General features: G+C 35.9%; 1 protein-coding gene across 5 annotated transcripts in view; it reads left to right on the top strand.

The window, feature by feature from the left end:
- LRR (capping protein regulator and myosin 1 linker 1 leucine rich repeat protein) overlaps positions 1 to 13441 on the top strand; it is an 88465-nt gene that overhangs the window by 64180 nt on the left and 10844 nt on the right. For 2 of the 5 annotated variants that reach the window (XM_083135824.1, XM_083135821.1), the window contains 5 exons: positions 1625 to 1800; positions 3264 to 3351; positions 9119 to 9145; positions 10528 to 10674; positions 11949 to 11969. In XM_083135824.1, coding sequence (XP_082991950.1) covers positions 1625 to 1800; positions 3264 to 3351; positions 9119 to 9145; positions 10528 to 10674; positions 11949 to 11969 — 459 coding nt within the window. The remainder of the gene's footprint in view (positions 1 to 1624; positions 1801 to 3263; positions 3352 to 9118; positions 9146 to 10527; positions 10675 to 11948; positions 11970 to 13441) is intronic. The other 3 variants (XM_083135825.1, XM_083135823.1, XM_083135822.1) reach the window with 2 other exon arrangements.

Genomic DNA, 13441 nt, shown 5'->3' with positions numbered 1-13441 from the left:
ACAAATTAGAAAGAAGAAGGAATTTCTAAGAATATATAAATTGAATGTAAATAAGAACAAGAGCAATACGTATCTCATAATGTAAATTTATAAATCCACGTATCCTTGTTGAGTTAATATAATTGGTTAAACATCTCTATTGGAAGGTATCCTGTCTGGTTTAGTTTTAAAAAGGAACCCTACCCTGAAGATATATATTAGCCGTGGTTTATTATTAAAATTTATGTACCTTTGTGCAAATAGAGGTAGCACATTGGGCGCCAATTATTTATGCTACCTCTATTTGTGCAAAGGTACAAAAATCTATTCCACCTTGGCAAACCATTTACATGAGTTGGGTATGTAACAATATGCTCCAAAGCACAAAATCGCTAGAAATAGACAGTGATGCCAGGGGGTGGAAGGGATGCAAGCAAGTTTATCTGCTTAATGTTGAACATTAGGACGTTTGCACCATGGAACTGGGAAAATATCCCAGGATCTTCCGATACGGACTGCTACTGCTAATATCATGTGATGTAGGTATGAAGGGGCTTTGCATTCCTAAATGTTGCATTAGCAGGGTTACTATGCATCTGGAAAACTGGGAAATATCAGGGAATTTTGCAGATTATGTGGAATTTACGTGCATTTTGGAGTCTGCAAGAGAAAAAGTTGCAAAATGAACAAATAGTTCACTTCCACTTCTGGATTCGGTTCTTGTGATTCCACTCCCCAAAAAAGATTCAGTTTAGAAACTTGCTTCTTTCATTCTTATGATTCTCAGTCTTGTGCAAAATTATGGTTCCTTCGAATTTCTGTAATAAATTTTCACTTTTGTAATACTAGATATTAGAAAGAATATCAAAGTAAAACTTGCAGTACAGATATCTGATTGGTAACTAAAGCACATTGACAATATGATCATAATGTACCTTTGTTACCTTAGCCTGAAGGTTAGATGCACGTGATTGTAGCACCCAATACATTTTATGCCGATTGTAATTCCAGATTTTACTCTTCGAATTTACACGTGTTCTTGTGTGTGTAGAATGAAATTTGCCAAAAAAAAAAAAATTGTGAAAGTGAATATTCATAATAATTAACAGATTATGTACTTAATTGAAGAACATAAGGTTCAAAAGCAAAAATTATGATAAACATGTCTGGAAAAATTTCATTTTTGGACTGGAAAACCTGGAAATGTCATGGAATTTCATAATCAAAAAATCGTAGCAACCCTGATCACAGTACTACTAAAGCAATGAGGTAAATACATCATTATCAATAGGTATTGTGTTGAGAGCTGAAAGAGTATATAGTGGAACCCCAATTTTACATTTTTCCACTTTAAACATTTTATTTTTCTGATTCCAGTGAAGAAAAATGTTATAAAAATTTCCAATATCAACAATTTCCTGTATTATTAGTTCGTTTTACACAGTCCACTGAAAAATGTATAATCGAATTTCCACTGTACTGAGTAGGAAAATTATCTAATTGTTCTTGTCCCGGTGGAACAGTATATTATAATGCTTTCCCAGATTTTGGATTTTCCTGCATTATAAGTTTTCAGTCCCAAGCCAATCAAGGTTCTAGGGTATGAAATTCAGTACTCTGTACATTTCCCTTTTTTTTCCACCAGGACACAGTCGAGAATATGTTAAACTGCACAAGAGACCTGTGCTCCCACACACTGTCTAATGAACGATTTCGAGAGCAGTTGAGGAAAATATGCAGAGAAAGAAGTAAAATGCCCCACGAATATGTCCAGACATGTCTTCTGGAACAAGCAGGAACAGACATCATGAACAGAGTAAAGTATGTAGTACTTTCAAATTCACTATAATATTATGTGTTGTAAATATCATATTTTAAATGGTCTTGCTAAACATAGTACAGAAATTAGAACAATTTGTGATCTTATCCTTGGATACCAGATGTCTTGATTGATGAGAATGCATTAGATTGCCTGGTGTTGTGACCACCTCTCCATCCTCGTAGCACTACTTGCAGCTGGAGATTAGCAGGGGACCAACTTCCTTACTTCGGTTTTTACCTTTCAGGTTTAAAATAACATACGCTAACTCATGCAAATTTCCAAAAACAAGTCTGTTGTTAGTGATTTCAAGGTGTTTTTTTTATGTTTCACATGCAAACATGCGTGAAATTTATCGGAAAACAATCAGATTTTTACATGCAAAAAAAATTAGGGATGCGACGATATGAAATTTTGGCTGAAACCGATAAAGTACCATTATAAAATTTACCGATACCGATAACCGATATTCTACCGATCCGAAATAAAATTAGAAATGGTCCTGGAAGAACCTGAAAGGTTCATTGACCTTAAAAAATGTGTGTTTCAAAGTGACTGCAGTGCAAGAGAAATTGCATATTTAGCCATTTACTTTTTAAAAAAGTAGGGCATGGAGATTATCCATAAAAATTTCAACAAAAATGGCAGAATTTTGCTCTATCAGATATTTATCGATATATCGGATCAGTAAAATAATCGGTAATTTTACCAATAAACCGATACACCAATATGCCTATATCGGCTGATACCGATAGAGTACCGATTAATCGGTCCCATCCCTAAAAAAAATACAAACCACGGCTTCCATTAACCAAGCCACAGAATATCTCCACACTCATATTACTCTGTTTTATACAATGCGATTGCCAATATGGCTTTTCTTTACATCGCTGTCAAAGTTATAATTCGTACAGCATGATTGCCATTGTGGCTTTTTTACACATTGCTGGCAAAGTTGTTTGTACAGCGTGATTATTTTTTTATATACAACATTTTCGACTTGAGAACTTATGATGTGTCATAGTTTGTTTCCTCCAGTCCTCGAGGAACTGAAGGAATCGCATCATGTGATGTAATCCATTCTTTGCAGACCAGCTGTTTCAATTGGTAAGAATGGATTAGATCACTTGATCTGACTCCTTCAGTCCTTGAGGAACTGAAGGAATTACGTCAGGTAATCCATTCCTTGGGAATCAGCTGAGAGAATGAATTAGATCACCTGGTGTGATTTCTTCAGTTCTGAGCAATGTCTGTAATATCGTACCACTTATTTCTCCATTTGCTTATTTTAAAATTTATTTCTGTTTCAATTTTATTCAAATGTATATATTTACAAAAATATAATGGAAAAGAATTCTCACTTGTCACGTATATGACTATAGAGCTTTCATATACACAGTAATATTAGATTTTTCACTCAGTGCACAAATGTCTTATGTTTTTGTTTTTTTCTTTCTTTCAACAGCGAAATAAATCTTTCAGTGTCTGCACAGATATCGGATCGGATAACGGATGAGGTCATTGAGACATTGACAAGAAGCTATAAATCTTTGGTAAGTCTAAAAATAGATTGGTGCTGTGATTTGCAATAATATGATGAAGTCCTAACAGTGGTATATTGTTCTGTGTACTTCAGTATGTTTGTGTACACATACATTCTGTCAAATAAATACCGGGAGTTGTTCAATAAAACTCAAAATATTGGTTTAATCATGCAAATTTATTTTGTCGCCTTCAAAATAGGCCCTATTTGATGGGATACACTTATGCCAACGAATAATCCAGTCGTCGAAATACTTCTTATAGGCACCTTCCGATATGGCCTCCAGCTCCTCCTGTGAATTTTGTTTTATGGCTTCAATGAGCTCAAAACGTCTTCCATGAAGTGGTAATTTGAGTTTGGGGAACAAAAGGAAGTCACCATGGCCCATATCTGGCAAATACGGTGCTTGATTGATGGCATTCATTGAGTTTTGGTCAAAAGTTTTTGACAAAAAACGAAATTTAAAAAAACACATTGTAGTGTTAATTTTTCATGTTTTTGAAAGGTGTGAGATGCATTTTGTGACCATGTTTTGTCACGAAATAAGGCGAAATGAACTGCAAAAAGTGAAATTAACTCTTAAACACGAAATTCAGGGTTTATTCACCGATGCGACACCTTCCGAGATCTGAATTATCCTGAGAGTTATGCAATTCCCGGAAAATTGATTAATTCTGCTGTTAGTATTGGAGAAGCAAAAATGGACTCCTTTACACAGAAATAAACTTAATACTTTGATAACTTCATAAATGTGCTATTAGAAGTGAAATGTTAATTCTGTGGTATAAGTGTAGTTTTTAAATCAAATTTTCGATTATATTCACAATTTTAAAACCAAATTGTATTTCCATATACCACTTTCCATCCAACTTTTCACCGCTATAACACCGATATTTTATTTTATTTACCGCTTTTGAACCCGAAATATTCTCCGTTTTTGTACCGAACTTTTGCTTTTTTATTTACCAAAAATATGTGCCTCTAGAGATGGCGCATTATCGAGGTGCACAATCCAAGAATTGTTCTTCCACAAATTGCCTTTTCCGGCAAACATTCTCTCTCAAATGCATCATAACGCCTACATAATAGAGTTTGTTAATTGATTCCAAGTTAATAACACCACGATAGTCAAAGAAAACAGTCAACATGACTTTGATTTTCGAACGACTTTGACGTGATTTTTTAGGTTTCGGCTCGCTATCAAAGTGCCATTCCGAAGCTTGTTGGCTGGTTTGCATGCCAAACTCATGAGCCCATATCTCGTCACCCATTATGATGCATTTCATAAATGTAGGGTCCGAATTGGCTCGTTCAAGCATGTCTTCAGCAACCTGTTTGCGGTGCTCTTTTTTTAAGATAATTGAGCTCCTTCGGAACAAGTCGTGCCGCGATGTGTCTCATGCCAAAAACGTCAACTAAAATGGTGTGAACGGATTCATAAGACATGTCCAGATTCTGAGCCATCTTCCTTGAGCTTGAATGACGATTTTCCATCACCATTTCCTTCACTTTGTCGATGTTTTCGTCAGTCGAAGACATTGAAGGTCGGCCAGAACAAAGTAAGTCTTCAACCACTTCTCGCCTTCTTGGAATGCTTTGTACCACTCGTATGCTCATGATTTTGATAAAGTTGACTCACTGTAGGCCTTCTCAAACATTTTCAATGATTCAGCACAAGAAATTTCTTTGGCAATACAAAATTTGAGGCAAACTCTTTGTTCGATATTTTTATCCATTACAAAATAGCAGAGCACACAAGTAGGTACATTGGTACCAACTTACAGCAAAATATAATTTTTCATACCTTTTACACGGGCTTTTTAAGTAAACACTTCCTGGTATTTATTTGACAGAATGTACACAGACACTTTTGAGCTGTAATAATAGCCTGTGGCACAACAGCCAATGAGGTCCAGGGTCTACCTACCGACTGCCAGATTCACTCCCACCTGCCTCCAACCAGTTATTGGGTGACATATGGTCACCACGATGAATCCCCAGGCCTGTTTGTAGGTTTCTGTGACAGGGTCATGCTACTCATTCGTACCTCCCCAACTTCCCATACACAGGCTGAAATCTCAGGAGAAAAGTTGTTACTTCGTGGATAATTCCCTTAACAAATACCACTTTGTTCATATTTTATGTAGCCGATCTGCAAGTCTATTGCAGTCACCTGGTTACGTACATCAACTAAGATCACCATCGAACCAATCAACTTCTTCATGGGACATTTTCAAATGTATATTGGATCAGTAGAATTCGACGTAACAAGCATGCCTGGTGGGAGATCGATAGTTTGCAGGTTTTTGGAATTTGGTTTTTGTTACCTGTAACTTGACTTAAATTTTAAGAGACCATATTAGTCCCTCCCTAAACTAATTAATTTCTTTATTCCTTGCAACTTTTTATTCACAATATACCGTGCGTCCATTTCGATCTGCAGCTGAGAGATCGGGAGAAGCGTGGCGGGCGGCACTGACGGAGATGCCGACATTTGCGACCTGAAATGCCCGCTTATTTTTATGGACATATGCAGACATTTATATAAATATTGCAAAACGAGCACTAACCTGTGTTATAAGAGTATGGTTTTAATTTTAGTAGCTTAGTGACTGTATGTGCCGATGATTTTGACACGCCCACCTCTTGTGAAACACGGCGTAGAGGTTTGTTTGGAGAACGTTCTAACGCTGCACCAATATCATCGAGTTTTGCTTCGGTTAGAATCCGTCGTTTTTGCTTAGGTGTTTTAAAATTTAACGATACAGTTTCTCGTAATTTAAGGACAAGATATCTAACCGTATCTCTGTGTGGAGTTGAAACGCATGGGAATTTCTGTACAAATTACCTACACACGTCTCTACATGAGTTTGTTTTCACGTAGGTACGTGTCATACATAAAAAATCTTTGTTCTAACGTGAATCTTGCGGCTGGCATTCCAATCGTCTCACTGACACGTCACACATACACACTACAATAACACAAACAAGTAACTGCAAGTAACCAAGAATAACACTCTTGCGCACAGTACGAAATTAACGCGCTCTTGGTTTACATTGCTTGCCACTATATTTACAAGTCTGTCTTCATCTAGTCGCGAAGGAACAAAAAACTCGAGCTCGGATATTTCGGATTGCGAGGAAGCTCACGAAAACCATTCACTTTTATCGGTTTCGTCTGCAGTGTAATCCTGATACAGTGTTGCACATTCGAAACCTCCAAACGATTCCCATCGCCACAAAACTCTTTCAAGGATATAAACTTAAGCAGGACGTTACTGATCAAAACCATGATTAAAATGCTTTTTTATCTGTGGCTCTTAACATCGTTTCTATAGCGTATTTATTTGTGTATATAAGAGCATAACTTGGATGAATTACAGAAGAACTTTTGCGTGTTATAACACAGGTTAGTGATCGTTTTAAAATATTTATATAAATGTCTGCATATGTCTATAAAAATAAGCGGGCATTACAGGCCGCAAATGTCGGCTTCTCCGTCAGCGCCGCCCGCCACGCTTCTCCCAATCTCTCGGCTGCAGATCGAAATGGACGCACGGTATTAGAGATGGGCAGATATGAAATTTTGGCTGACACCAATAAAGTATCGAAAAAATTTATCAATACTGATCTGATATCAAATTCCTCATGGTCCTTGGAAGAATGTGAATGGTTAATTAATGTCCTTAATAAATGTATATTACCAGATGACTGCAATGAAAAAGAAGCTACATATTTAGACATTTAGTTTTTAAAAGTAGGGAATGGAGATTACATGTTTGTAATATCCATAGAAATTCTAACAAAATGGCAGAATGTTGCACTAAATATAATATATTTATAGATATATCAAATTGGTAAAATTATTGGTAATTTTACCAATAAACCGATATGCCTATATTGTCTGTTGCCGATAGAGTACTGACTAATAACATAGCATTTAATATGTAAACTAATTCATATGCCTCAGAGTCTTATGTTAAATGAAAATTTGTGAAATATTTGATCAAAAAATTGTTATTTAACGATTACCCATTGCTTGTAAAACAAAATAAATTATTTCTGTAATATTAATACACACATCAAAAAAGGTTTGTAAACACTCACATTACTGGGTATTAGAGAAAGAAAACGAGATATAGGCATCATGAAAAATGAATAGTGTATTTGTGGAAACCTTTGACAACAGTACAGTGAAACGATATGACAATCCCAGTCAAGTGATAGGCGAAAAAACAAAGTATGCCATTATGGCGAAAATGGAACAAAAAGAGACAGCTCATGGCCTGATCTCTGCAAACCACATGGTCCATCTCAGTAGCGAGTAACGCCTCCTCGTACACGTCTCAGGTCATTCACACGTCGTGGCATACCATTGATGAGGCTGTCAATGAACTCTTGGTCCATCCTATCCCATTCTTCTTCTGCCGCTTATGGAAGGTTGTTTAGTGTTGAGGGAGGTGGTACACACTTCCGGACAGCCCTTTTCAGCTTGTCCCGTACGTGTTTGATGGGGTTCATGTCTGCAGAAAATGGGGGCCAGTCCATTCGAGCGATACCTGCATTGTCGATGAATGCTCCTACAATCCATATCCTGTGACAATGAGCATTGTCATCCTGCAACACGAAAGCACCTCCCACAGCAGCACGAAAAGGTGCAACAAATTGTTCCAAAATACAGTCCCGATATGTGACAGCATTCATAGACCCTTGGACAGCAACCAGTGGCATGCGACGTCCCATCATGATACCGCCCCCAAAACATGACTGAGCCACCACCCTGTTGATGCAGCTCCACCACATACTGAGCTCGAGCAATGCTATCTGACTCTTGCCACACACGTATTCGACCATTATCAGGTCGCAAACACAGGCGGCATTCATCAGTAAAGATAGCACTGAACCATCGCTGAATGTCCCAGTCGTGGTGTTGTTGAGCCCACTGATATCGCACCCTACGGCAGGTCATGGATAACGTGGGCGCTCTCCAGGGATGTCGTGCATGCAACCATGCATTATGGAGCCGATTGCGAATGGTTTGTTGAGTCACGTGTACACCTGTAGCTCCGAACATTCTGAGGTGTGCAGCAGTGCATTCGAGGTTTCTCCAGGCAAGAATACAGACATAGCGGCCCTGTGCTAGGGTGGACGATCGACAATGCCTCCAGTCTCCACATACCGTTTCCATGTTTTGGACATGGCAGATACACTCACACCCACTCGGGCAACTTGACGATAAGAATAACCTTCCTCCCCTAAGGTGACAATTCAAACACAATTGTATTCTGATATCGTTACTGGAGGCATTTTTCTACCCAGGCAGGTGCATTTCATTCACTGCAACACACAGAAACACAATGGGTCTTACCATACTGACAGCTCGGAGTGGTTGTGAGTTGCAGTATTCCCACCCATGCCCCATGGTAGTGCTGCTGTTTCTGTCTGCTCTGCTGGTAACGTCTCAACTGACATCTACCATGAGTCACATGCCAGGCATCGTTCCATATTTCATTGTTTCACTGGTCAACTGGGGTGTTTCCAAACTTTTTTTGATGTGTGTAATAATAAGGGAATACAATCAAAATTTTTCTTTTCTAATTTTGTCTTGCAACAACTTTACTTCACTAGATGCCCTTTATTGATGTATGAAACTCTACCTCTTTTAATTATGGAAGTGAAAAAGTGCACAAAAACTTGCTTTATAAATGTTTTGCAAATTTATATTGTTCATCCATTACTGTGAGTACAATAACATATCGTCTGAATTAAATTTGCAGACACAGAATGCCAGAAGATCCTTAATAGTAAGTCAGGTTTGAATATATTTTAGCTATGATTTCTCTAAGGGTTTCAACTGGAACCACATAGAAAACATCCACTTGTAGCACCTAATGCACAATTCGAAGATAATATTTTTGTATTTAATCTGCTTAATCTTTTAAGGAAAGCAGCAAATAAGTTGCATTGCTTTTTTGTGCATGTTTAGTGCATGTGTTGTTATATTTATTAATGCTTATTAAATGAACTGGTAAGTAAATAATTTTGAATAAGTCTGGGGTGTGTTTTTGTGTGAATAAAAAGAAGCAAGTAAATAATGGCACAGATGATTTCTTGTATCCTTTTTATACGTGGTTTTATAAAGACTATGACATTTCTAGCACTTAAAGCACATGGCTATCACAACACTTGTTTGTCTTTCATCAATGATTTTGGATGTGATCGACTTTTCAAATTTTATTTAAAACACATTACGCTTTATTTTAAACTTTTGTATTATATATTTTTTGCCACGTTATTATTTATTTTTTATTCATTAGAAATGTGTGGAAAAATTAGGGATGGGCCAATAAGAAATTTTGGCCTATACAGATAAAGTACCGATATAAAATTTACCGATACCGATAACCGATATTCTACTGATCCGATATAAAATTATAAATGGTCCATGAAGAACCTGAAATGTTCATTGATCTCCCTAATAAATATGTGTTTCGAGGTGACTGCAGTGCGAAAGAAGTTGAATATTTAGACAATTACTTTTTTAAAAAGTAGGGCATCGAGATTATCCATAAAAATTACTACTAAATGGCAGAATTTTGCACTAAATTATAAGATTTTATCGATATATCGGATCGGTAAAATAATCGGTAATTTTACCGATAAACCGATACACCAATATGCTTATATCGGCAGATACCGATAGAGTACCAATTAATCGGTCCCATCCCTAGGAAAAATTATCCAAACTATTTCTGTGAAGTTAATTTTGATTCTAAATTAATCATACTGCTTCATTTAGGATATCACGTGAACTAGAACACTGAATATGTACAATCTTGTCATCTGCTTTCTAATGCAATATGTTTAGGTTCCACAAATCAGAGTAAGTTTGTGAAATCTGATTTCTTCAATTTTATCTTTCGTCATTGAGACCAGTTTTTGTTGTTACTCTTTTTCTTTTTGTAAATATTTGTATTCGCTATAAGGTTTGTTTTTACTTTGTTGATATTTATACCTTAGAATAGTATCCTTGTTTTGTTGCTTGTAGAAGAGCCTTTTTATGAGGAATACATATGAAAACTAGAAAATAAATATTTTTTAGAACATCATATTCATGTTGCATTCTAAATAAAGTTCGGATGTTTGTGATAGAAAATATTTCACAAGCTCACTTTCCTTTTTCCAGCTTGGGGATGTGACAAGAAAAAGGCCTTCGACATCGGATGCGGTTCCTCACAGAGCATTTCTCACATGTAGTTCCTCTAAAGATGATAACAGCGACAGTTTGTCAGTTGTAGATACGTTGAGTCAAAAATCGGATTATTCACCTGTTGTAAGTATAGTTCAGAATCGTTAATAATTATTAAATGTAAGAGAAGATAACATTTTTACTAGTGTAATATTCTAATTGGAAAATGGTCCAATTTGAAGACTATTTGCAAAAAGAAACAACTTCTGCATTACTCATGTTGATGTGCATCATACTTTCTTCATATGGCTCGAGTAATTTGCAGCTATCAAAGATGTTCCATATGTTATCAAGGTAATCATCATTCCTAAACTGAAAAAAAAAGGAGCTGGTGTTCTTTATAATGCAACTTATATTTTAGAACTGATTAGGAGCATCAATTTATATTGGGGAAATTGAGATCATGAAACTATCTTTTCATATTAGACAACCATATTGTTTTAGTTGGAATATAGTTAATTTTATGATTGCAAATTTTTTGAAAGAAAATATTTAAAATAGGGCTGAGTTGATACCACTGTAAACCGATGCCGAAACTTCTAGTGATTCTCACTGACATGGATGATTGAAAATTCAAACAGTTTAAAATTGTTTACAATATTGATTAATGTAAATATTCCAATAGCTGTATTTTTAATCACAAAATCCATTTTCCACACAATACTTGTGCGTAATAAATGAAAATTTCAAATTTTGCATAATTTCCAGGATATTTATACTGCGAAATTTAGCATTTTTGTGGACCATGAGAAATACCCAAACTCAGGAAACTCAGCCAGGATCAGTGAATAAATTCTAACCTGTACTTTCCTGTGCTGATTCCATTTATATCAATTCGTACTGAAACAACGTTGTCAGTATCGATCGGCTCAGCCTTGATTTAAAAGATGGATCAACAAAAGTAAGTCTTTATACGTGCATTATATACACCAAATCATACAACTTTGAAAGAACATTGAGGTCCCAGTCAGTTGAAACCTAGTGGTGACAATTTAAACAAATATCAAAACAAGGTGTTGGTGTGACATCCTTGTACATGGGTCTATGCAATGGAAGTGTAGTGTAGGCAGCTAAGGCAACTAGCAAAGGGAATGTCACAATGGATACTCGACACTGATTCTATTAAGATTTTTTTAAAGGGATTGTACCAGTGAAGTTGTCTGCAGTTTTCCACAAGTATAATATGTGTAATTGTTGCTTTTCTATGTACTAAGTTCACTTTTGTTCTTAATGGGACAGGTCTCATTACCTATAGCGAAAAATGCAACATTAATATTAATTATTGCTTACTTACCTACGCGTAAAGATATAAAATATATATAACTAATAATCTTCTCTTTTTTCCTTCATCTGCATAGAAGTTGGAATATTTAAATCTTGTAAGTATACAGTTTGTGGTGAATTAGCAACTGCACGAGTTCATGAACCAAGAACGTATTATATTATTTTACTTGTGCATGCAAAATTTGATTGTGTTAACTTGTAAGTCTGAAACATGCCAAAAAAGTGTGTGTATTTAGTGAATTTTCAGAAAGTTTTGTAATTATTATATTTTTTTTTACCCTTAACCAGTTAACATGTATATATGTGTTTTTGCAAATGTAAAGTGAATGTGTACATGTTTGTGAACATTGCATGCTTATTGTACAGTATAATCAACCCAGAAATATTTCAATATGCATCCTATTATGCAGTCTTGGCATGGCAGTTCTCAGCTGTAGCATTGTTAAACTTCTTATAATTAGTAACCTGCCAATGACTGGTGACTGTGTTTGGAGATTGAGTGTGATTCAGAAATTGAATGTAAGGTTGAAGTAAAATCATCCATATATTTTTGATTGCTGGCTTACAGCCACTCCAGAAATTACTGATTCAAGTATTCCAAGGAAGTAAAATGTTATAAAATTTTCGTGGATTATATATTTTCCAAAATTAAAAGTTTTATTCATATTTTGGGAAATGAGAGATGCAGTAATACAGAGGACAGATGTCCTCATGTTTCAGTGCCTTTTACTGTGCACAGTGCAGCAAGTTACAATGAGGATGGTAAAAAAGAAATTTAAAAAATAAGACTTGCTGAATGTGGAAAAGTAAGTGTGTCGGTTAAAGGTCTGATAAAAATTACAGGATGGACTGTAAACAGCTCAAATTTACATGAGGTATCGACTGTTATTTACAAAATAACCTGAAGGCTGCAACACTGAACAAGTGAGCTTTACAACATCATTTTTGTCATTTTGAAGATGATGCCTCCTGCATACACAAGCACCAGCGAAAAGCAGTGGTTTCTTGCCCTCTGGAAGCCTAAGACTTACAGCTATTCTATGGCAAATGAAAATTCAATGTGTCTATATATGCTTGCCACATCAGCAAGTTTACAAATAGAGAAGGACATTCGACAATGGCCTCAGTCTGCACGCAGATGGGTGGAAATACCTTCACAGTGGCTCACAAGTGACTGCACATAGATTCCAAATATTCTTCTTCTTGAGGTATACAGGAACTAACTCAGATTTGAAAATATATGTGGATCAGCAATGAGGGTCTATGCTAAAATGCAGGAAACTTGTGGAACTTTAAATGCAGAAATCTACTAGATAAAAAACAAAAAAACAAATTAAGGTTTTAATTTGACTAACCCTAGTATTAGTTTTTTATTTAATGGTAGTTGGTTATAATTGAGGTTCCACTGTATTTGTGATGCAGCATGCTGAAACACATTTCGAATTCAATGATATTCAAGGACCTGAAAGATATTAAAGCATAACTTATACCTTTGGCCAATGTTATTAACAATAGATCATCAATATTAGTGAGCACGTCATTATTTATTTGGATTCTGTCGCACATT

This window comes from Lepisma saccharinum, chromosome 14, assembly GCF_977018435.1.
Source record: "Lepisma saccharinum chromosome 14, izLepSacc3.1, whole genome shotgun sequence".
Lineage (NCBI taxonomy): Eukaryota > Metazoa > Arthropoda > Insecta > Zygentoma > Lepismatidae > Lepisma > Lepisma saccharinum.
Note: the sequence above shows the minus strand (reverse complement) of the source record. Positions and strands in the feature narration are given on the sequence as shown.